Source organism: Ranitomeya variabilis, chromosome 3 (assembly GCF_051348905.1).
Source record: "Ranitomeya variabilis isolate aRanVar5 chromosome 3, aRanVar5.hap1, whole genome shotgun sequence".
In the NCBI taxonomy this organism is placed as follows: Eukaryota; Metazoa; Chordata; class Amphibia; order Anura; family Dendrobatidae; genus Ranitomeya; species Ranitomeya variabilis.
The window spans coordinates 415044446-415068892 of record NC_135234.1 but is presented as its reverse complement, the minus strand read 5'-3'; the positions used below and the strand labels follow the sequence as shown (position 1 = coordinate 415068892).

The following is a 24447-nucleotide window of genomic DNA, read 5'->3' as shown; positions in this document are numbered from 1 at the left end:
TTCCAGTTCTGTAAGATTTCTGCAGAATCTTCCATGCACTGCTCTACTGAGGTCTAGCCACAGATTTTCAATGATGTTCACATCAGGGGACAGTGAGGGTCATTGTACAAACCTTCAGCTTCTGCCTTTTGAGGTAGTCTATTGTGAATTTTGATGTGTATTTAGGATAATTATCCATTTGTAGAAGTCATCCTCTTTTCAACTTCAACTTTTTACAGATGGTGTTATGTTTACATCATGAATTTGTTGAAATTTCATTGAATCAATTCTTCTCTCTACCTGTGAAATGTTCCCAGTGCCATTGATTGCAATACAACCCCAAAGCATGATTGATCTACCCCACATGGTTAATGTCTGGCAACATGTTCTTTTCCTGAAATTCTGTGCTCTTTATTTCTCCACACATACCTTTGATCATTGTGGCCAAAGAGTTCTATTTTAACCTCATCGGTCCACAGGACTTATTTCCAAAATGCATCAAGCTTGCTTTAATGTTCTTTTGCATACTTGTGACGCAGAATTTTATAGTGAAGATGCAGGAGAAGTTTTCTTCTGATGATTCTTCCATGAGGGCCATATTTGTGCATGTGTCTCTGAACAGTAGTACAATGTACCACAACTCTAGAGTCTGCTAAATATTTCTGAAGGTCTTTTGCAGTCAAACGGGGATTCTGATTTGCCTCTCTAGTAATCCTAGAAGAAGCTCTCATTGATATTTTGCTTGGTCTTCCAGACCTTATCTTGACCGCCACTATTCCTGTTAACTGCCATTTCTTAATTACATTTCAAACTGAGGAAAGGGCAACTTGAAAATGCATTGCTATCTTCTAATAGCCTTATCCTGCTTTGAGGTCCTTAGGTTAGAGGAGGCTGAGTTTTTAAAAAGTTGGGAAATTTGCATCACCTGGCCTTTCCTAATGATGATAGTGAACAAACCATAACCCTAACTGTTGTGATCCGCTTTTTGGGCTCCCCTAGTGGTGGCTGGTGGTACTGGAGACTTGTGTGTTCTTTTCTGCCTCAGCTCACCTGCTTCCATCAGTTTTGGGAGTTCCCTATTTAGCCTTGCTCTCCAGTCACTTCCTTGCCGGTCATCATTGTAACCTGAGTCTTTCAGTTGCATGTTCCTGCTACCAGTCTGCTGATCAGCTAAGTGGACTCTTGTCCTTTTTGTTTTGTATTTTTTGTCCAGTTTACAGTTTGTCATTTCCTGTTACTGGAAGCTCTTGTGGACTGAAATTGCCACTCCTGTGTCATGAGTTGACACAGGAGTCTTAAAGTAATTTCAGGATGGGTTTTTGAAAGGGTTTTTCAGCTGACCGTGAAGTCCTCTTTTGTATCCTTCCTCTATCTAGTAAGTGGACCTCGCTTTGCTAAATCTACCTTCATACTGTGTATGTCTTTTCCTCTGAACTCACCGTTAATATATGTGGGGGCTACTATCATCTTTGGGGAATTTCACTAGAGGTAAGCCAGGTCTGTTCCTTCCTCTTCCAGGCGTAGTTAGTTCTCCGGCTGGCGCATGGCATCTAGGCAGCCGTAGGAATGCTTCCTGGCTACTGTTAGTTGTGTGGTAGATTTAGGTCACGGTCAGCTTGAGTTTCCATCACCCGAGGGCTAGTCTGTTATTTTGTGTTTCTGATGTTCCCATGCCATTGGGGAATCATGACAGTATGACCGGCCACTGTTAAAGTAATTGGCAGAAGAAAGCAGAGTAAAAGAAGTCTGTAGATTTTTTTTTTTTTTTTTTTTTTCCCTCACATGTTTGCTACTTAGTTGGCTCAGTTGTATTTCTGCTCTATTTACAGCCTTGCCTTTCTCTCCTTCTAATCCTTGAATGGCTCTGATCTCTCCGGTTTAAGGATGGACTCTCAGAGTTTGGCTGCAGGTTTAAATAATCTTGCTACGAAGGTTCAGAATTTACAAGATTATGTTATACGTACCCCTATTTCTGAACCTAAGATTCCTACACCAGAGGTATTTTCCGGAGATAGATCTCGGTTTCAGAATTTCAAATGTAATTGTAAATTATTCCTTTTTCTCAGACCTCACTCCTCTGGAGATCCTGTTCAGCAGGTTAAGATTGTGATTTCTTTGCTGCGAGGTGACCCTCAAAATTGGGCATTTTCATTGACACCAGGGGATCCTGCGTTGCTCAATGTGGATGCGTTTTTTCTGGCTTTAGGGTTGCTGTATGAGGAACCTAATTTGGAGATTCAAGCTGAAAAAGCTTTAATAGACCTGTCTCAAGGGCAAGATGAAGCTGAGATATACTGCCAAAAATTTCGTAAATGGTCTGTGCTTACTCAGTGGAATGAGTGTGCCCTAGCGGCAATTTTCAGAGAAGGCCTTTCTGATGCCGTTAAGGATGTCATGGTGGGGTTTACTACGCCCACAGGTCTGAATGAGTCCATCACAATGGCGATTCAGATTGATCGGCGTTTGCGGGAGCGCAAACCCGTGCACCATTTGGCGGTATCTTCTGAAGGGACGCCAGAGAAAATGCAATGTGACAGAATTCTGTCAAGAAGCGAGCGGCAGAATTATAGGCGCAAAAATGGCTTGTGCTTCTACTGTGGTGATTCCGCGCATGTTATATCAGCATGCTCTAGACGTACTAGGAAGGTTGACAAGTCTGTTTCTATTGGCACTTTACAGTCTAAATTTCTTCTGTCTGTAACTCTGATTTGTTCATTATCAGTTATTACCGTGGATGCCTATGTGGACTCTGGCGCCGCTCTGAGTCTTATGGATTGGTCCTTCGCCAGGCGCTGTGGGTTTGATTTGGAGCCTCTGGAAGTTCCTATACCTCTGAAGGGTATTGATTCTACACCTCTGGCTTGTAATAGACCACAGTTCTGGACGCAAGTGACTATGCGTATGACTCCAGACCATCAGGAGATGATTCGCTTCCTCGTGTTGCATAATTTACATGATGTGTTAGTGCTTGGATTACCATGGTTGCAATCTCATAACCCAGTACTGGACCGGAAAACTATGTCTGTGTTAAGCTGGGGATGTCGGGGGGCTCATGGGGACATACCTTTGGTTTCTATCTCGTCATCTATTCCCTCTGAGGTTCCGGCATTTTTGTCGGATTTTGGGGATATTTTTGAAGAGCCTAAAATTGGTTCTCTCCCTCCCCACAGAGAGTGTGATTGCGCCATAGATCTGATTCCAGGCAGTAAATTTCCAAAGGGTCGTTTGTTTAACCTATCTGTACCTGAGCATGCTGCCATGCGAGAGCATGTTAAGGAGTCCCTGGAAAAGGGACATATTCGTCCTTCTTCATCACCTTTAGGAGCTGGGTTTTTCTTTGTCTCTAAAAAGGATGGCTCGCTGAGGCCTTGTATTGATTATCGACTCCTGAATAAAATTACTGTCAAATATCAGTATCCGTTGCCGCTGCTTACTGATTTGTTTGCTCGCATAAGGGGGGCTAAGTGGTTCTCCAAGATTGATCTCCGTGGGGCGTATAATTTGGTGCGAATTAAGCAAGGGGATGAGTGGAAAACCGCATTTAATACGCCTGAGGGCCACTTTGAGTATTTAGTAATGCCTTTCGGCCTTTCTAATGCACCTTCAGTTTTTCAGTCCTTTATGCATGATATTTTCCGTGAATATCTGGATAAATTTATGATTGTGTATTTGGACGATATTTTGATTTTTTCTGAGGACTGGGAGTCTCATGTTCAGCAGGTCAGGAGGGTTTTTCAGGTCTTGCGGGAGAATTCTCTGTGTGTAAAGGGTTCTAAGTGTGTTTTTGGGGTTCAAAAGATTTCCTTTTTAGGGTACATTTTTTCCCCTTCTTCTGTTGAGATGGACCCTGTCAAGGTTCGGGCTATTTGTGACTGGACGCAGCCTACTTCTCTAAAGGGTCTTCAGAAGTTCTTGGGCTTTGCTAATTTTTATCGTCGATTTATAACTGGTTTTTCTGGTGTTGCTAAGCCTCTTACGGATTTGACTAAGAAGGGTGCTGATGTTGCCAATTGGTCCTCTGCCGCTGTGGAGCCTTTCGGGAACTTAAGCGTCGCTTTTCGTCTGCCCCTGTGTTGCGCCAGCCTGATGTCTCTCTCCCCTTTCAGGTTGAGGTCGATGCTTCCGAGATCGGAGCGGGGGCGGTTTTGTCGCAGAAAAGTTCCGATTGCTCAGTGATGAGACCTTGTGCGTTCTTTTCTAGAAAATTTTCTGCCGCCGAAAGAAATTATGATGTCGGTAATCGGGAGCTTTTGGCCATGAAGTGGGCATTTGAGGAGTGGCGTCATTGGCTTGAGGGTGCTAGACATCAGGTGGTGGTTTTGACTGATCACAAGAATCTGATTTATCTTGAGTCTGCCAGGCGCCTGAATCCTAGACAGGCGCGCTGGTCGTTGTTTTTCTCTCGGTTTAATTTTGTGGTCTCATATCTACCAGGTTCTAAGAATGTGAAGGCAGATGCCCTTTCTAGGAGTTTTGAGCCTGATTCCCCTGGTGATTCGGAACCTACAGGTATCCTTAAGGATGGGGTGATATTATCCGCTATTTCCCCAGATCTGCGACGTGCTTTGCAAGAGTTTCAGGCGGATAGACCTGATCGCTGCCCACCTGGTAGATTGTTTGTTCCTGATGATTGGACCAGTAGAGTCATCTCGGAGGTTCATTCTTCTACGCTGGCGGGTCATCCTGGAATTTTTGGTACCAGGGATTTGGTGGCTAGATCCTTCTGGTGGCCATCTCTGTCTCGAGATGTGCGTGTTTTTGTGCAGTCTTGTGATGTGTGTGCTCGGGCCAAGCCTTGTTGTTCTAGGGCTAGCGGGTTGATGTTGCCCTTGCCTATTCCGAAGAGGCCTTGGACGCACATCTCGATGGACTTTATTTCTGATCTTCCTGTCTCTCGGAGGATGTCTGTTATCTGGGTGGTGTGTGACCGTTTTTCTAAGATGGTTCATTTGGTGCCATTGCCGAAGTTGCCTTCCTCGTCTGAGTTGGTTCCTTTGTTTTTTCAAAATGTGGTTCGCTTGCATGGTATTCCTGAAAATATCGTTTCTGATAGGGGTACCCAGTTCGTTTCTAGATTTTGGCGGGCATTCTGTGCCAGGTTGGGCATTGATTTGTCTTTTTCGTCTGCCTTCCATCCTCAGACTAATGGCCAGACGGAGCGAACTAATCAGACTTTGGAGACGTATTTGAGGTGTTTTGTGTCTGCGGATCAGGATGATTGGGTTGCCTTTTTGCCGTTGGCGGAGTTTGCTCTTAATAATCGGGCTAGTTCGGCCACTTTGGTTTCCCCTTTCTTTTGCAATTCGGGGTTTCATCCCCGTTTTTCTTCTGGTCAGGCGGAGTCTTCGGATTGTCCTGGAGTAGATGCTGTGGTGGATCGGTTGTATCGGATTTGGGAACAAGTGGTGGACAATTTGAATTTGTCCCAGGAGAGGACTCAGCGGTTTGCTAACCGCCAGCGTCGGGTTGGTCCTCGCCTTCGTGTTGGGGACTTGGTGTGGTTGTCTTCCCGTTTTGTCCCAATGAGAGTTTCTTCTCCTAAATTTAAGCCTCGGTTCATCGGTCCCTATAGGATTTTGGAGATTATTAACCCTGTTTCCTTTCGTTTGGACCTCCCGGCATCTTTCGCTATCCATAATGTGTTCCATCGGTCGTTGTTGCGGAGATACGAGGTGCCGGTGGTTCCTTCTGCTGAGCCTCCTGCTCCTGTGCTGGTTGAGGGTGAATTGGAGTACGTTATAGAGAAGATCTTGGACTCCCGTATTTCCAGGCGGAGACTCCAGTATCTGGTTAAATGGAAGGGCTATGGTCAGGAAGATAATTCTTGGGTAACTGCCTCTGATGTTCATGCCTCGGATTTGGTTCGTGCCTTTCATAGGGCTCATCCAGGTCGCCCTGGCGGTTCTTGTGAGGGTTCGGTGCCCCCTCCTTAAGGGGGGGGTACTGTTGTGATCCGCTTTTTGGGCTCCCCTAGTGGTGGCTGGTGGTACTGGAGACTTGTGTGTTCTTTTCTGCCTCAGCTCACCTGCTTCCATCAGTTTTGGGAGTTCCCTATTTAGCCTTGCTCTCCAGTCACTTCCTTGCCGGTCATCATTGTAACCTGAGTCTTTCAGTTGCATGTTCCTGCTACCAGTCTGCTGATCAGCTAAGTGGACTCTTGTCCTTTTTGTTTTGTATTTTTTGTCCAGTTTACAGTTTGTCATTTCCTGTTACTGGAAGCTCTTGTGGACTGAAATTGCCACTCCTGTGTCATGAGTTGACACAGGAGTCTTAAAGTAATTTCAGGATGGGTTTTTGAAAGGGTTTTTCAGCTGACCGTGAAGTCCTCTTTTGTATCCTTCCTCTATCTAGTAAGTGGACCTCGCTTTGCTAAATCTACCTTCATACTGTGTATGTCTTTTCCTCTGAACTCACCGTTAATATATGTGGGGGCTACTATCATCTTTGGGGAATTTCACTAGAGGTAAGCCAGGTCTGTTCCTTCCTCTTCCAGGCGTAGTTAGTTCTCCGGCTGGCGCATGGCATCTAGGCAGCCGTAGGAATGCTTCCTGGCTACTGTTAGTTGTGTGGTAGATTTAGGTCACGGTCAGCTTGAGTTTCCATCACCCGAGGGCTAGTCTGTTATTTTGTGTTTCTGATGTTCCCATGCCATTGGGGAATCATGACACCTAACAGGCTAACTGAGGGCTGAAACCTTGGTCAAAGTTATCTGAGCATACAAATCTTCAAGGGTGCCAAAACTTTTGTGACGGCCTATTTTCCTTTTTGTAGTTTTTAAAATGTAAAAAATGATAATATATTTTTTATCTAAAGTACAAAGGAAATGCGTCATCTTTAACTTTAGCCATTTTATAGACCATTTCAGCTTCAACTTTCTTAACTGTTCACAATAACAATCATTTTGACCAAAGGTGCTCAAAATTTTACATGCCACTGTAAAAATAGAAGTGATGTGTTTACAATAAGGCCACATGCGTTGAGTATTTGGTGAGTTTTTTACATCAGTATTTGTAGGCCAAAATCAGGAGTGGAACAACTAGAGGAAAGTATAATAGAAACATGTGCACCACTTCTGCATTTTTCACCCACCCCTGGTTTTGGCGTACAAAAATATTGAGGTAAATTACTCACCAAATACTCAACATGTGCACGTGGGCTAAATATCTGACTGCAATCCTAATTTGCATCCTCATAATCTGGATAAAACCTTTTTTTCATCTACTTTGGGGACTGTGGGGGTATTTTAACATTATTTTTATTCCTGATTTCCCCTGTAACTGGGGCTAGTATATTAGCCCAAGTTACAAGGAAATTTTAGTCTCCTGCCTGCATAGCACAGATAACTGAGTCTCCTAGGACCCAGCAGATCCTGCTCCCTGCCTACACCTAGCAATCACGTATTCACTGGTACCCGAAGGAGGAAGCATGGTAAGTGCTACTGTTTCCTAATCTAAATACATGTTTGTTGGTGCAGCATTATGTATACATAGTTAAACAGTTACGCAGGTTGAAAAAAGACCTTGGTCCATCAAATTCAACCTTTCTCCACCAATTGTACATTTTGTCACTAATTTAGCTATAACCCGCAGTGTTATGTGTATCAAGGAAATCGTCACTACAGAGATTGAGAAGGTAAAGTGTTAATAAACCATGTTTATCTTCTGTCCGGGAAGTCTGGTTGTGTTTGACAGCTGGCTCCTCCTCCACACAGCTTCACAATATTGTGCAAGCTGTTTGAAGAAGCACTCCCATCAAAGTTTTTATCCTATTATATTGCAATCATCATATTATACAGCACTGTGTAATTACAATTGCTCATTTTGCCTTTCTACCCAGCTAATTCTTCCCTTTTCTCTGCTCTATATGGAAACAGGAAGTGTCTTGTCCCTGCATTTATCATTCCCCTCTTCAACTTCTGACCCAGCTGCTCCATCCTTCCCCTGCCAGGGACTTTTGCAGTGACTTATACAGGGAAAATTTACCTCCTGTTTATACATAGAGCTTAGAAGGATTCAGCTAGTTTGTTTTAATCACATGATGTCATAGACCTAATGTAAAAGAGAAGAATTCGCTTAGTAGAAATGCAAAATAATCAATAAGTACAACGTGACATATACAATATTATGATGATTGCAATATATTAAAGGGGTTTCTTGGCCTAAATTGATAAGTACAATATAATACAAGTGTTTGGAGCGAGGCCGTGACAACCCCTGGCCAGGAGTAACACATATGTACCCGTCGGTCATAGCTCAGAAACCGTGCATGTGTTGGGGGAATTCATAAGTCTGCAGTCACAAAGTGGGATCGAGCGTTCCAGAGCAGGGGGAAAAATCTTGTATGTGATTATGGGAAGAAGAAATGAGAGGGGAGTAGAGAAGGAGATTGCATGCAGGTAAGTACCGGGAGACTAGGTCACAGATGTACGAAGATGTACAAAGGAGACAGGTTGTGGATGGCTTTGCATGCCAAGGTTAGAGTTTTGAACTGGAGTCTCTGTGCAATGGGGAGCCAGTGAAGGGATTGACAGAGAGGAGAGGCTGGGGAATAACGGGGAGACAGGTGGATTTGTCGGGCAGTGTAGTTTAGGATAGAATGGAGGGGTGTGAGAGTGTTAGAGGGGAGACCACAAAGCAGGAGGTTGCATTAGTCGATGCGAGAGATGATGAGGGCATGGACTAGGGTTTTTGCAGATTCTTCATTGAGGAATGTGCAGATTTGGGAAATAGTTTTGAGTTGGAGTCGGGAGGAAGTAGAAAGGACTTGGATATATGCTTTGAAGGAGGAGAGATCAGAGTCAAGGATTCCCCCGAGACAGCGAGCTTGCAGGACTTGGGAGATTTGGCAGCCTTTGTGTTAGACGTCGGGATTCTTCCACTGCACGGGATGGATCCCGGGCCTTGTCTGCCTCTGTGGTCTCCTATCCAGGCTCAGCCGCTGGGATTGTTGCTTAGCACAGACTTCGGTCCCAGTGTCTTGCACTGCTTCTTAGTGTCCATGTGGTTACTGCTGGCTCTCCAGCTAAGTTTGTGGTAGACGTGAGTGTTTGGGGTGGAGCCTAGAACATAAAAGGCTTCCAGCACCGCATGCGGGCGTGCTAGCGTCTTTGATGATTGTGAGTGTGTGTGGATATGCTACCACTCTGTTTGCACGTGTGTGTGCCGATCCTTACCAGTGACTGTGTGTCTATACAGGCAGTATAGGGTGGGTAAACCTCGCTTGGCTTAGCATCTGTCTCCGGTCTTTGTGAGTGGCTGCGGAAGACCACTGAGCAAGGCCAAAGGAGGAAGTGATAGAAGCTTAGAGACCGCTGAGTGGAATGTGTCAATGGGGACATTGAAGTCACCCATGATGATCAAGGGGATGTCAGAGGAAAGGAAATGAAGTAGCCAGGTAGTGAAGTGGTCAAAGAAGGTGGTGGCTGGCCCTGGGGGGCAATAAATGACAGCTAGTTGGAGGGGGAGTAGATGCGCACACAGTGCATCTTGAAAGAAAGATTAACAGAGGGTGCCAGTGGGATTTGGGTGAAGGAGCAGTTATCTGACAGGAGAAAACTAACTCCTCCGCCATGCTTGTTGCTGGGGTGGAAGGGTGTGGGAAAGCTGGAAACCACCACAGGAAAATGCAGCTGGAGAAGCTCTGTCAAAGGGGGTGAGCCAGGTTTTATCGAGCTTACTGTTTTTTCAAAACTAATGCAAATAAGTCAGACCCCCTGTTTCTATTTCTGACTGCTCTCTTTGCACTCCCCTTTCCTTCAGTGTTAGACAATGTGGAAAAGGAAGAAAGAATGTACAGTTTCAGAGAGGACAGAGAAAACAGTCTAGTAAAGAATAAAGCACATGAAGAAGAACAAATACAAAATTTCATCTGTACTTATTATATCTGAGCTAATTAATGGATATATACAAAGAATTCATATCCAGTTTATATTACAGGGATGGACACACTTACAGTAGGGAAATCTAAAACTCGGATTATGCTACAAACTGTACCAGGAGGTCTGAACATGAATGTGGGAATGAAGAATGCAGACTGAAACATAGTGCACTTTTATTAACAAAAGGTAATCACTAACATCCAAATACATTTTCTTAATTTTTTTCCGTTATACGGTATATATTTTTTTAATTCATTTTTTTTAATTCAATTTTTTTGTAATATGTTTCTCAAAAGGTCATTAAAGGCTTAAGGGGACATTTATACAAAGTAACGTTTGGTGTATAAAATTCATAAATTCTGTTGAGCAAAATTTTAAACTTTTTACTGTTATCAGCACTTTTTAAAAAATGTGTGGGCCTAAGCTGGGAAGAGGAACCTCCATCAGTCTGACTGATTTAATTTAATTTACAACAGTTTCTGGATAGCAAAAGATAAATAAAATTTCACTCCAACGCACTTTGGTTTAAATCAGACATGTAAAATACTATGCAATAAGTAGAGCATTCTTAGTAATCCCAGTTAAAAAGTCCACAGTGGCAACACTTGTCACTGGAAAAACTGATCTGGCAGATTCAGCAGATTGACTATTCTGGGGCGAACTGAGAAATCATGTGATTACTGAGTCCAATAAAGGGATGAGCACTGCCGTTACTATTACTGGTATTCATTTCCCAGAAAGCAAGAAAGTGCAGTAAGACAACAAAAATGACTGCTCTAACACGTAAAAGGCAGTGCAGCCTAAGAGAATGAGGGAATTTATAAACAGAAAGAATTATTTATTGATGCATTTGATCTAGCTTACCTTGCCAAGAAAATCATTTTTACTGACAAGGTCCCAGTCCCAAACCTCTATTGTTAACTTTTCACTGAAAGATTCATCCAAGTCAAACTCAAACACTTCGTTCCATCGGGGATAGCATGACTTCTTCACAACCTGTGAATATAAAATTCAGAATTGAAGAAGTACATGTCTTTGACTTAAAAAAAAGTTTGAAATAAGAAAAATCTATATATATAATTGTCTAAAGGGTACTTCCGTCTGTCTGTCTGTAACGGAAATCCCGCGTCGCTGATTGGTCTCGCCAGCTGCCTGTCCTGGATGCCGCGACCAATCAGCGACGGGCACAGTCAGGCCGAGAATTAGTCCCTCCCTACTCCCCTGCAGTCAGTGCCCGGCGCCCGCTCCATACTCCCGTCCAGTCACCGCTCACACAGGGTTACTACCAGCGTTAACGGACCGCATTATGCCGCGGGTAACGCACTCCGTTAACGCTGCTATTAACCCTGTGTGTCCCCAACTTTTTACTATTGATGCTGCCTATGCAGCATCAATAGTAAAAAGATCTAATGTTAAAAATAATAAAAAAACAAACAACCTGCTATTCTCACCTTCCGTCGTCCGACGATGCGCTCGCGCCTGCCGCCAGCTTCTGTTCCCAGAGGTGCATCGCGAGACTGCTAAGTCATCTGGGTAATTTCGCAATGCATCCTGGGAACGAAAGATGGCGGCAGCCGCGAGCGCATCGGCACAGCTTCGCTGGACCCCGGCGGGTGAGTATATAACTATTTTTTATTTTAATTACACGGTGAGTGCCCGGGCCTGGGCGTAGTGATCTATGTGTACGGTGGCCCCAGCTGTGAGGAGTAGTCGTGCATCATATGAAGCTGTATGGGACTATTTACTTCTATGCCCAGTGTTAGATACTATGTGGGCTGTGCTATATATTACGTGGGCTGTGTTATATATTACATGGCCAGTGTTATATACTACCTGGCCTGTATATACTGCGTGGCTGCTATATACTGTGTGGACTGTGTTATATACTACGTGGGCTGTGTTATTTACTGCGTGGCCTGTATTAACGCATCGGGTATTCTACAATATGTATGTATGTATATAGCAGCCACATAGTATATAGCACAGGCCACGTAGTACTCCTATATACTACGTGGCCTGTGCTATATACTATGTGGCTGCTATATATATACATACATACATACATATTCTAGAATACCCGATGCGTTAGAATCAGGCCACCATCTAGTATAATATAATTCAGAATTATAAAAGTACATGTTTTTGACTTGGAAAAATGTATATCAGAAATAAGAAAAAATAACGAAATGTAATAATTATTCTTGACCAATCATTGTCTAAGTGCAGTGATGAGTATTTCTATGGGCTTCTGGATGATTCATGTCCAGGACTAACATTGTTCAGGGAGTTTATCATTAACCGTGATCTTTAATCAATAAAACATTAAACTTTAATAAACAATTATTTGGAGTGGAGAAAGAGCAATTATTTTCTCAATTTCTGTTCAGTTGTTTTTAATCTCTTCTTTACTCATAAAATTGTAATCATTAGTTTACTCATATGCAATGATTAACTCCAGATAAATAATAAAGGAGCAAATTGAAAAAATATTTTTTGTCTAAGTCGCTTTCACAAACCTGTTAACAGTAGAGTAAAAAGCAAACAAAGTTGACCTGTACACACAGACTTTCTGCACATAATCACTTATTTTATTTAGAAAGGAGCCTTCTGAGGAAGCCAATGCGAAACGGACGTCGAAGGTGTCTGGTGTCTATGTTGTATGGTAACATGATTTATTTGTACATGAAAGTCCAGCCACAGAGGTTATTGTTCATACTGAATCTTTCTACATACAGTATGCCGCATATTTCCTCCACACTGTGATTCATATACTTTGCACTTAGCACTTTTCTCCAATGGGTTAATTATTATTGCACTTAAAATATTTTCCATTTGGTAGATTATTATCTTGTGTACTGTGTGGAGGAATGCAGCATCTATATGAGATTTAATGAATCATTATTCCCACTGGTTTATATATAACCATGTGATGATTAATCCTGGACTTCTGTTCATCATATTGATCAATATTATGAATTAATATGACATGCTTTATGTTCCTCTTACATGGTTGTTTATATCGCAATATGCACTTTTCTCCAATTGTGAGATTGTTAATTTTTTTCACTATGTAAAGTAACGGGACCTCCATATACTTGCTGTTCACATGCATTTTACTCAATTAGCTCCTATAATCATGGACTTTGTTATAAGGCGATTAGTATATGAAGTATATGATGTACAGTATATGTTATACAGCACGCCATCTTATCTTGTTTTTCGTATCATGTACGGTATGTTATTCTCAAACTTTATATGTTTTTAACAAATTGTATAATTACATTGTGAACCAATAAAGTATTATTATCTTTTGATTTGAGTCTTTTCTATATTGGATATAATCATTCATTTTATATTTTGATAGATTTCATTTATACAGATGTAGCAAAATAAAATATGTCTATTCATAGGAGGAAATGAAGAGATTCACATTTTTATATTTTTTTCCATCAAAATGTTTTTCAACTTTTTAAATCTCCTTAGGGGACTCGGGCTTGCAATCATATGACCACTTATACTATATAGTGCAATACCACGTTATTGCAGTATAGTAAAAATCACTGTCTCCTACGAAGCCAAGACACAGGTTTGCCTTCAAAGGAACACAGTCATGGCAGGCACAGGGGATTCCGGCAGGCTCCTGGCTACCATGGCAACTCATCAGCACCCCACCATCCCGTCACCGGGGCCCGATTGGCTCATAGCTTGACATATCCCTTGGATACACACTTTAGTAGCCGCTGTCAGAGATCGACGGTGGTATTTAAGTGTCTAATAGCTGCGAGCTGCTGTTAAAGGCAAGTTCTAATTGTATAGCACAGCTGTCATCTGCTGAGTTCATACATCATTGTAGGCTCAGCTTCTTAGTTAATATCATTCACAGAACCCAGCATTGAATGTCTCAGTAAATCAAATGTCATAATGGGGTTAAAATACAACATAAATATTTTTTGTTATAACTTATACAGATAAGGAGGGTTCGTGGATAATCTGCGCTGCTGGTATCCCATTTAATAAATCCAAATCCAGACAGAAAGTGCGCTTCAACAAATCCCAGTGATTTTGAGACTCTTTTTTCGTGACACATTATACTTTATGATAATGGTTAATTTAGGTCAATATGTTTTGTGTTTATTTATAAAAAGTATCAAAAATGTTAGAAAAATGTAAAAAAAAATTGCACTTTTCTAAATTTGAATGATTATCTCTTTAATCCAGATGGTCATACCACAGCAAACCATTAATAAATAACATTTTCCACATGTCGGCTTTACATCAGCACCATTTGTAAAATGTTATTTTATTTTGTTAGCATTTTATGAGGTTTAAAAATGTAGCATCAAATTTTCATATTTTCAAGGACATTTACAAAATTTCTTTTTTTAAGGACTTATCCATGTTTGAAGTGACTTTAGGGGTCCTATATATTGGAAAAAAACCCAAACATGATACCATTTTAAAAACAGTACCCCCTGACATATTGAAAACTGTTGTCAGTTAGTTTGTTAACCCTTCAGGTGCTTTTCAGGAATTAATGCAAAGTGACATGACAGAAATAAAAATGTGTATTTTTACCACCTAAAGATCTCTAACTTCTGAACAGATTACTACAGCAGTCAGACTCTAAGGCCGCTATTTGGTCATGAATTGCCATGGCAAACATCAGGACCACAAAATCATGATCTGAGGGCACCAATTGGGGCAAAGAGGAAGCCCCCACACTCTGTTAACCATTTATATAATGTAGTCACTATTGACAGCAGCATCTAAGGGGTTTAACAGATATGGACGGTGCAAACACTGATCGTGGCTGATGCAGAAAGTTGTCAGCTATAGTGGACAGCCGACAGCTGCTGGATTGTCACCTGTATGGGGAGGCTATTCTCTTATATCTCAGGTCAGTTAAAAGATGTATTGGCGGTCATTAAGGGGTTAAAAAGGATCTTTCAACAAATTTCTCACGTTGAAATGGAAAAAAACATGTAATAGGTGCTGCAGACCAGAATAAAGCATTTGTATTATTTTTTTTTTATGTCGTCTCTCTGATGTAGAGATATGAGCGATCAAAGTACAGTATTTAAAACCTTAAAAATCCAAGGGGGCAGAGGGATTTCACTGGGGGGCATGTACTTCTACCGCTTTCTGATGCTAATCAATCATAAGCAGGCAGCAACACATTGGGGACAGAAGAACATGCCCCCATAACCGTGACAAACAGTCTGATCTCCTCATTGTAGAGTGATGACACCGGCTGGAGTACAGGAGACTTAGGGTACTGTCACACAGTGGCACTTTGGTCGCTATGACGGCTGTTGTGAATTTGGATTCTGGGCTCCCCCGGTGGCTACTGGTGGAATTGAACTTGTGACATCATCTTCCCTGTTCACCTGTTCTGATTAGATCTGGGTGTCGCTATATAACCTGGCTTCTCTGTTAGATGCTTGCCGGTCAACAATGTTATCAGAAGCCTCTCTGTGCTTGTTCCTGCTCCCAGACATCTACTAGATAAGTTGGACATTCGTCCATGTTTTGTTTTTGTATTTTGGTTCCAGTTCACAGCTGCAGTTTCGTTACTGTGTCTGGAAAGCTCTTGTTGATCAGGAATTGCCACTCTGGTATTATGAGTTAATGCCAGAGTCCTAAAGTAATTTCTGGATGTGTTTTGTTAGGGTTTTCTACTGACCATGAAAGTATGCTTTCTGTCTTCTGCTATCTAGAAAGCGGACCTCAAATTTGCTAAAACTATTTTCCTGCTGCGTTTGTTGTTTCATCTCATATCACCGCCAATATATGTGGGGGGCTTCTGTCTCCTTTTGGGCATTTCTCTAGAGGTGAGTCAGGTCTTATATTTCCCTCTGCTAGCATTATTTAGTTCTCCGGCCGGCGCTGGGCATATAGGGATAAAAAGTAGGACATGCTACCTGGCTACTTCTAGATGATGCGGTAGGTTTAGTTCATGGTCAGTACAGTTACATCTTCCAAGAGCTTGTTCCTATTGAGGCTTATGCTAGTTCTCTGGCCATGGAGATCATGACAGTTTGACCGGCCGGCTAAAGGGTTAAAATCCTTGGCTGAGAAAGGAGAGAAATAAGAAGTCTGCTGAAAATTTTTTTTTTTTTTTCTCTCTAGTAGTTAGTGTGCTCTTAATTGGATCACTTGCCAGTCTGTCTATGCTGCAGTCTTTCTTTTTTTTCTCTCTCCTTCTAATCTTTGAATGGCTCTATGTTCACCTGTCTATAATGGATCTACAGAGTGTAACTGCAGGTTTGAATAATCTCGCCACGAAAGTACAAAGTTTGCAAGATTTTGTTGTTCATGCTCCGGTATCAGAGCCGAGAATTCCTTTGCCGGAATTCTTCTCAGGGAATAGATCTAGCTTTCAGAATTTTAGAAATAATTGTAAGTTATTTTTGTCCCTGAAATCTCGTTCTGCTGGAGACCCTGCACAGCAGGTTGGGATTGTGATTTCCTTGCTCCGCGGCGACCCTCAAGATTGGGCTTTTGCATTGGCACCAGGGGATCCTGCGTTGCGCAATGTGGATGCGTTTTTTCTGGCCTTGGGCTTGCTTTATGAGGAACCTCATTTGGAACTTCAGGCAGAAAAAACTTTGATGTCCCTATCTCAGGGGCAAGATGAAGCTGAAATTTACTGCCAAAGATTCCGTAAATGGTCTGTGCTTACTCAGTGGAATGAGTGTGCCTTGGCGGCTACTTTCAGAGAGGGTCTTTCTGATGCCATTAAGGATGTTATGGTGGGGTTCCCTGTGCCTGCAAGTCTGAATGAGTCCATGACAATGGCCATTCAGATCGATAGGCGTCTGCGGGAGCGCAAACCAGTGCACCATCTGGCGGTGTCCACTGAGAAGACGCCAGAAAACATGCAGTGTGATAGAATTCTGTCCAGAAGCGAGCGGCAGAATTTTAGACGGAAAAATGGGTTGTGTTTCTATTGTGGGGATTCTACTCATGTTATATCAGCATGCTCTAAGCGTACTAAAAAGCTTGATAAATCCGTTCCCATTGGCACTTTACAGTCTAAATTTATTTTGTCTGTGACCCTGATTTGCTCTTTGTCATCTATTACTACGGACGCCTATATCGACTCTGGCGCCGCTTTGAGTCTTATGGATTGGTCCTTTGCCAATCGTTGTGGGTATGATTTAGAGCCTTTGGAGACTCTTATTCCTCTGAAGGGGATTGACTCCACCCCATTGGCTAATAATAAACCACAATACTGGACACAAGTGACTATGTGTATTAATCCGGATCACCAGGAGACTATTCGTTTTCTGGTGCTGTATAATCTACATGATGATTTGGTGCTAGGATTGCCATGGCTGCAGTCTCACAACCCAGTCCTTGACTGGAGAGCTATGTCTGTGTTGAGCTGGGGATGTAAGGGGACTCATGGGGACGTACCTTTGGTGTCCATTTCATCATCTATTCCCTCTGAAATCCCTGAGTTCCTGTCTGATTATCGTGACGTCTTTGAAGAACCCAAGCTGGGTTCACTACCTCCGCACCGTGAGTGCGATTGTGCTATAGATTTAATTCCGGGTAGTAAATACCCAAAGGGTCGTTTATTTAATCTGTCTGTGCCTGAACATACTGCTATGCGAGAATATATAAAGGAGTCCTTGGAAAAGGGACATATTCGTCCATCGTCATCTCCCTTAGGAGCCGGTTTTTTCTTTGTGTCAAAAAAAGACGGCTCTTTGAGACCATGTATTGATTATCGGCTTTTGAATAAAATCACTGTTAAATATCAATACCCATTGCCGTTGCTGACTGATTTGTTTGCTCGCATAAAGGGGGCCAAGTGGTTCTCTAAGATTGATCTCCGTGGGGCGTATAATTTGGTGCGGATCAGGCAGGGGGATGAGTGGAAAACCGCATTTAATACGCCCGAGGGCCACTTTGAGTATTTGGTGATGCCTTTTGGTCTTTCTAATGCCCCTTCAGTCTTCCAGTCCTTTATGCATGATATTTTCCGCGATTTTTTGGATAAATTTATGATAGTGTATCTGGATGATATTCTGATTTTTTCGGATGATTGGGACTCTCATGTCCGGCAAGTTAAGAGGGTTTTTCAGGTTTTGCGGTCTAATTCTCTGTGTGTCAAGGGTTCTAAGTGCGTTTTTGGGGTTCAGAGAATTTCCTTTTTGGGATATATTTTTTCTCCCTCTTCCATTGAGATGGATCCTGTCAAGGTTCAAGCTATTTGTGATTGGACGCAGCCCTCTTCTCTTAAAAGTCTTCAGAAATTTTTGGGCTTTGCCAACTTTTATCGTCGATTTATTTCTGGTTTTTCGGATGTCGTTAAGCCATTGACCGATTTGACTAGACAGGGTGCTGATGTTGCTAATTGGTCCCCTGATGCTGTGGAGGCCTTTCAGGAGCTTAAGCGCCGTTTTTCTTCTGCCCCTGTGTTGCGTCAGCCTGATGTGACTCTTCCTTTTCAGGTTGAGGTCGACGCTTCTGAGATCGGGGCTGGGGCAGTGTTGTCGCAGAAAAGTTCTGACTGCGCCGTGATGAGGCCTTGTGCCTTCTTTTCCCGTAAATTTTCGCCCGCTGAGCGGAATTATGATGTTGGGAATCGGGAGCTTTTGGCCATGAAGTGGGCGTTTGAGGAGTGGCGCCATTGGCTCGAGGGGGCCAGACATCAGGTGGTGGTATTGACTGACCACAAAAATTTGATCTATCTTGAGACCGCCAGGCGCCTGAATCCTAGACAGGCGCGCTGGTCATTATTTTTCTCTCGGTTTAATTTTGTGGTATCGTACCTACCGGGTTCTAAGAATGTTAAGGCGGATGCCCTTTCTAGGAGTTTTGAGCCTGATTCACCCGGCAACTCTGACCCCACAGGTATTCTTAAGGAGGGAGTTATCTTGTCAGCCGTTTCTCCAGACCTGCGGCGGGCCTTGCAGGAGTTTCAGGCGGATAGACCGGATCGTTGTCCGCCTGATAGGTTGTTTGTTCCTGATGATTGGACCAGTAGAGTCATCTCTGAGGTACATTCTTCTGCATTGGCAGGTCATCCTGGAATTTTTGGTACCAGGGATTTGGTGGCAAGATCCTTCTGGTGGCCTTCCCTGTCACGAGATGTGCGAGGCTTTGTGCAGTCTTGTGACGTTTGTGCTCGGGCCAAGCCTTGTTGTTCTCGGGCTAGTGGATTATTGTTGCCCTTGCCTATTCCTAAGAGGCCTTGGACACACATCTCGATGGATTTTATTTCAGATCTGCCTGTTTCTCAGAAGATGTCTGTCATCTGGGTGGTGTGTGACCGTTTTTCTAAGATGGTCCATTTGGTTCCCCTGCCCAAATTGCCTTCTTCTTCCGAGTTGGTGCCCCTGTTTTTTCAAAATGTTGTTCGTTTGCATGGTATTCCTGAGAATATCGTTTCTGACAGAGGAACCCAATTTGTGTCTAGATTTTGGCGGGCATTCTGTGCTAGGATGGGCATAGATTTGTCTTTTTCGTCTGCTTTTCACCCTCAGACTAATGGCCAGACCGAGCGGACTAATCAGACCCTGGAGACATATCTGAGGTGTTTTGTGTCTGCTGACCAGGATGATTGGGTTGCTTTTTTGCCATTGGCGGAGTTCGCCCTCAATAATCGGGCCAGCTCTGCCACTTTGGTGTCCCCGTTTTTCTGTAATTCGGGGTTCCACCCTCGATTTTCCTCCGGTCAGATGGAATCCTCGGATTGTCCTGGAGTGGATGCGGTGGTGGAGAGATTGCATCATATCTGGGGGCAGGTGATGGACAATTTAAAGTTGTCCCAGGAGAAGACTCAGCTTTTTGCCAACCGTCACCGTCGTGTTGGTCCTCGGCTTTGTGTTGGAGATTTGGTGTGGTTGTCTTCTCGTTTTGTCCCTATGAGGGTCTCATCTCCTAAGTTTAAGCCTCGGTTCATCGGTCCGTATAAAATATTGGAGATTCTTAACCCTGTTTCCTTCCGTTTGGACCTCCCTGCATCCTTTTCTATTCATAACGTTTTTCATCGGTCGTTATTGCGCAGGTATGAGGCACCGGTTGTGCCTTCCGTTGAGCCTCCTGCTCCGGTGTTGGTTGAGGGTGAGTTGGAGTACGTTGTGGAAAAAATCCTTGACTCCCGTGTTTCCAGACGGAGACTCCAGTATCTGGTCAAGTGGAAGGGATACGGCCAGGAGGATAATTCTTGGGTCACTGCATCTGATGTTCATGCCTCTGATCTGGTTCGTGCCTTTCATAGGGCCCATCCTGATCGCCCTGGTGGTTCTGGTGAGGGTTCGGTGCCCCCTCCTTGAGGGGGGGGTACTGTTGTGAATTTGGATTCTGGGCTCCCCCGGTGGCTACTGGTGGAATTGAACTTGTGACATCATCTTCCCTGTTCACCTGTTCTGATTAGATCTGGGTGTCGCTATATAACCTGGCTTCTCTGTTAGATGCTTGCCGGTCAACAATGTTATCAGAAGCCTCTCTGTGCTTGTTCCTGCTCCCAGACATCTACTAGATAAGTTGGACATTCGTCCATGTTTTGTTTTTGTATTTTGGTTCCAGTTCACAGCTGCAGTTTCGTTACTGTGTCTGGAAAGCTCTTGTTGATCAGGAATTGCCACTCTGGTATTATGAGTTAATGCCAGAGTCCTAAAGTAATTTCTGGATGTGTTTTGTTAGGGTTTTCTACTGACCATGAAAGTATGCTTTCTGTCTTCTGCTATCTAGAAAGCGGACCTCAAATTTGCTAAAACTATTTTCCTGCTGCGTTTGTTGTTTCATCTCATATCACCGCCAATATATGTGGGGGGCTTCTGTCTCCTTTTGGGCATTTCTCTAGAGGTGAGTCAGGTCTTATATTTCCCTCTGCTAGCATTATTTAGTTCTCCGGCCGGCGCTGGGCATATAGGGATAAAAAGTAGGACATGCTACCTGGCTACTTCTAGATGATGCGGTAGGTTTAGTTCATGGTCAGTACAGTTACATCTTCCAAGAGCTTGTTCCTATTGAGGCTTATGCTAGTTCTCTGGCCATGGAGATCATGACAGACGGCACAATCTGTGACGTTGCAGCGTCGCTTGATTATCGCTCCAGCATCGTAGACTGCGGTCACACTTTGCAATGCACGGCGCTGGAGCGATAATTTCATGACGTAGTTGCGATGTAGAAGTCATACGGGACATTGGGAATATCGTGCACACCTTTGTTACACGCTGCGATCATGCCGCCACAGCGGGACACTTGATGACGAAATAAAGTTTCAAACGATCTGCTACGACGTACGATTCTCAGCGGGGTCCCTGATCGCAGTAGCGTGTCAGACACAGCGATATCGTAACTATATCGCTGGAACGTCACGGATCGTGCCGTTGTAGCGACCAAAGTGCCACTGTGTGACAGTACCCTTAAAGCGTGATTAACTGACAGTTTATACATTTAATCTCCAGCAGTCAGTCTGGGAGGAGGAGGAGCATTACAACTGAAATTGAGTCTCTTTAAAAAACCTTAGCGCTCATTTCAAAATCAAATGAGTTTTATTGGCAGGAACAAACACATATTAGTATTGCCAAAGCAAGTGTAGTTCTACCAACACTACTACACTGCCTCTTCCCCACACGGGCTGCTGGAGATGAAAGCTGAAAGCTGTTTATCACACTCAGGTCTGCTGTGCTCCAGCACTTTACCCCTATGCAGTGATCAGAGTAGACAGTGTCATTATGTCTCACACAGAACCTGTTCTAAACTATAGTGGGGAGGTGTTCTTTTCTTTTTCATCCTTTTCCCCTTGTGTGGGGGCACCTGCTTATGATTGGCAGAGCTGGCAGCACTATGAGAGGAGAGCTACTAGAAATGTTGTATCAAGACTCAACTCTACAGCACTGCCCCTTCCCCCACACTGACTGCCATAGCTGAGAGCTGTCAGTTAATCACATTCAGGTCTGCTGTACTCCAGCACACGTCATAACACAGAAGTGAGGAGAGCAAACTGTTTGTCAACACATGTCTCACGCTGAGCTTATTCTAAGCTCTTGTGGGGGCATGTTATTCTTCCCGCAGCGTGTTGCTTCTGGCTTATGATTGGTCAGCATCAAAAAAAGGAGAAAGTACATGCTGCCAGTGAAATCTCCCTTGTAATGCACACTTGGAATAAACGGTTTATGTGCCAAATACTTTGATAGCTAATATCTTGCATTGGAGAGGCGAAATAATTAAAAAAATGTTGATTTGTACTGCAATGCCTGTTGCATCTTGTGTCTAGGTCAACATGAAAATTTTGATGAAAGGTCCTCTTTAAAGGGAACCTGTTACGTGAAAAAATGCCATTAACCGGCACCGACACTTAGTCCCCCGGTACCAGAAGGAAATTAATTTTATTCCCCTGGGTACTATTTGGGTTTCAGCCACAGGGGCGGTGCCTGCGTGGGATTAGTCACCACTCTGTGTATTGAGAGTGGTGGCTGTAAACGTGCCCCCGACACTGACAGCAGCTTAGCATTAGAAGGAGCTGCAATACAATATCTCTATGGATTAGTAAACTGGACAAAAAAGTAGATACAAACATGACAAATAAATATGTAATATTATAAATGTACCGTGCTCTCTTGTATTTTGCCATTGTACTGTACCCTGACAAAGGGGTCTGATGCTCCATTCCGATCTTTTCTTGCTAAATCTCTGCAGGGTAAATGAAAAATGAGTTATTTATTTACAACGGATAGGGCTCGCTCACACAAGCGTACAACATGGCCGATGTTATCTGATGTTTTATCGGATAGCACTCGGCCCAGTGTTATACTATGGGGCAGTGCAGATCTGTGATTATTTTATCATCTCGATTCGGCATGAGAAAACAATCCCATCATGCTGCAAGTGCATCCAAGTGTCGGATCGCACACACCCATAGAAGTCTATGGGCACATGTGAATAATAGGACTGAACTCGGTTGGATGTCATCCAAGTACAGTCCCATCAAGGAAGATGCCGGCAATGGAGGAGCTGTGATTCTCTCACGTGAGAGAATCGGAGCACAATACACTCACACTCGCATTCTCTACAGTGTATATTTTGTGGTAAAAACCTCATCAGTACAATTACGACAGTACCAAAACATGCCTATTTTTTCAATCTTTAGCAATGAAAAAAAACCAGACTTTTTAAAAAAAATGTTTTTATTGTATCGCCATTTTCCGAGACCTGTAGAGTTTTCATATTTTGGTTGACACATCCAGTGTGTGAGTGCTGTAAGTAGTATACATCCAGTGTGTGAGTGCTGCATGCAGTATACGTCCAGTGTGTGACTGCTGTATGCAGTAAACGTCAGTGAGTGCTGTATCAAGTATACGTCCAGTGTGTGAGTGCTATATGCAGTAAACGTCAGTGAGTGCTGTATCAAGTATACGTCCAGTGTGTGAGTGCTGTATGCAGTAAACGTCAGTGAGTTCTGTATCAAGTATACGTCCAGCGTGTGAGTGCTGTATGCAGTATACATCCAGTGTGTGAGTGCTGTATGCAGTATACATCCAGTGTGTGAATGCTGTATGCAGTATACGTCCAGTGTGTGAGTGCTGTATGCAGTATACATCCAGTGTGCGAGTGCTGTATGCAGTATACATCCAGTGTGTGAGTGCTGTATGCAGTATACATCAGTTAGTGCTCTATCCAGTATACATTCAGTGTGTGAGTGATGTATGCAGTAATGCAGTATACGTCAGTGAGTGCTGTATCCAGTATACATCCAGTGTGTGAGTGCTGTATGCAGTATACCTCAGTGAGTGCTGTATCCAGTATACGTCCAGTGTGTGAGTGCTGTATGCAGTATACGTCCAGTGTGTGAGTGCTGTATGCAGTTTATGTCCAGTGTGTGAGTGATTCATGCAGTATACATCCAGTGTGTGAGTGCTGTATGCAGTAATGCAGTATACGTCAGTGAGTGCTGTATCCAGTATACATCCAGTGTGTGAGTGCTGTATGCAGTATATGTCAGTGAGTGCTGTATCCAGTATACGTCCAGTGTGTGAGTGCTATATGCAGTATACATCCAGTGTGTGAGTGCTGTATGCAGTATACATCCAGTGTGTGAGTGCTGTATGCAGTATGTCAGTGAGTGCTGTATCCAGTATACGTCCAGTGTGTGAGTGCTTTATGCAGTATACATCCAGTGTGTGAGTGCTGTATGCAGTATACATCCAGTGTGTGAGTGCTGTATGCAGTATGTCAGTGAGTGCTGTATCCAGTATACGTCCAGTGTGTGAGTGCTATATGCAGTATACATCCAGTGTGTGAGTGCTGTATGCAGTATACATCCAGTGTGTGAGTGCTGTATGCAGTATACATCCAGTGTGTGAGTGCTGTATGCAGTATACGTCCAGTGTGTGAGTGCTGTATGCAGTATACATCCAGTGTGTGAGTGCTGTATGCAGTATATGTCAGTTAGTGCTCTATCCAGTATACGTCCAGTGTGAGTGCTGTACGCAGTATACATCTAGTGTGAGTGCTGTATGCAGTATACATCCAGTGTGTGAGCGCTCTATCCAGTATATGTCCAGTGTGAGTGCTGTACGCAGTATACATCCAGTGTGTGAGTGCTGTATGCAGTAAACATCCAGTGTGTG

At 43.4% G+C, this 24447-nt stretch overlaps 1 protein-coding gene across 4 annotated transcripts in view; it reads right to left on the bottom strand.

The window, feature by feature from the left end:
* Window positions 1-24447, bottom strand: part of LOC143816198 (ras GTPase-activating protein 4-like) — a 323951-nt gene that overhangs the window by 66034 nt on the left and 233470 nt on the right. For all 4 annotated transcript variants that reach the window (XM_077296292.1, XM_077296293.1, XM_077296294.1 and 1 more), the window contains exons 6-7: window positions 22429-22510; window positions 10721-10852 (exon numbers count right to left, since the gene is read on the bottom strand). In XM_077296292.1, the coding sequence (XP_077152407.1) occupies window positions 10721-10852; window positions 22429-22510 (214 nt within the window). The remainder of the gene's footprint in view (window positions 1-10720; window positions 10853-22428; window positions 22511-24447) is intronic.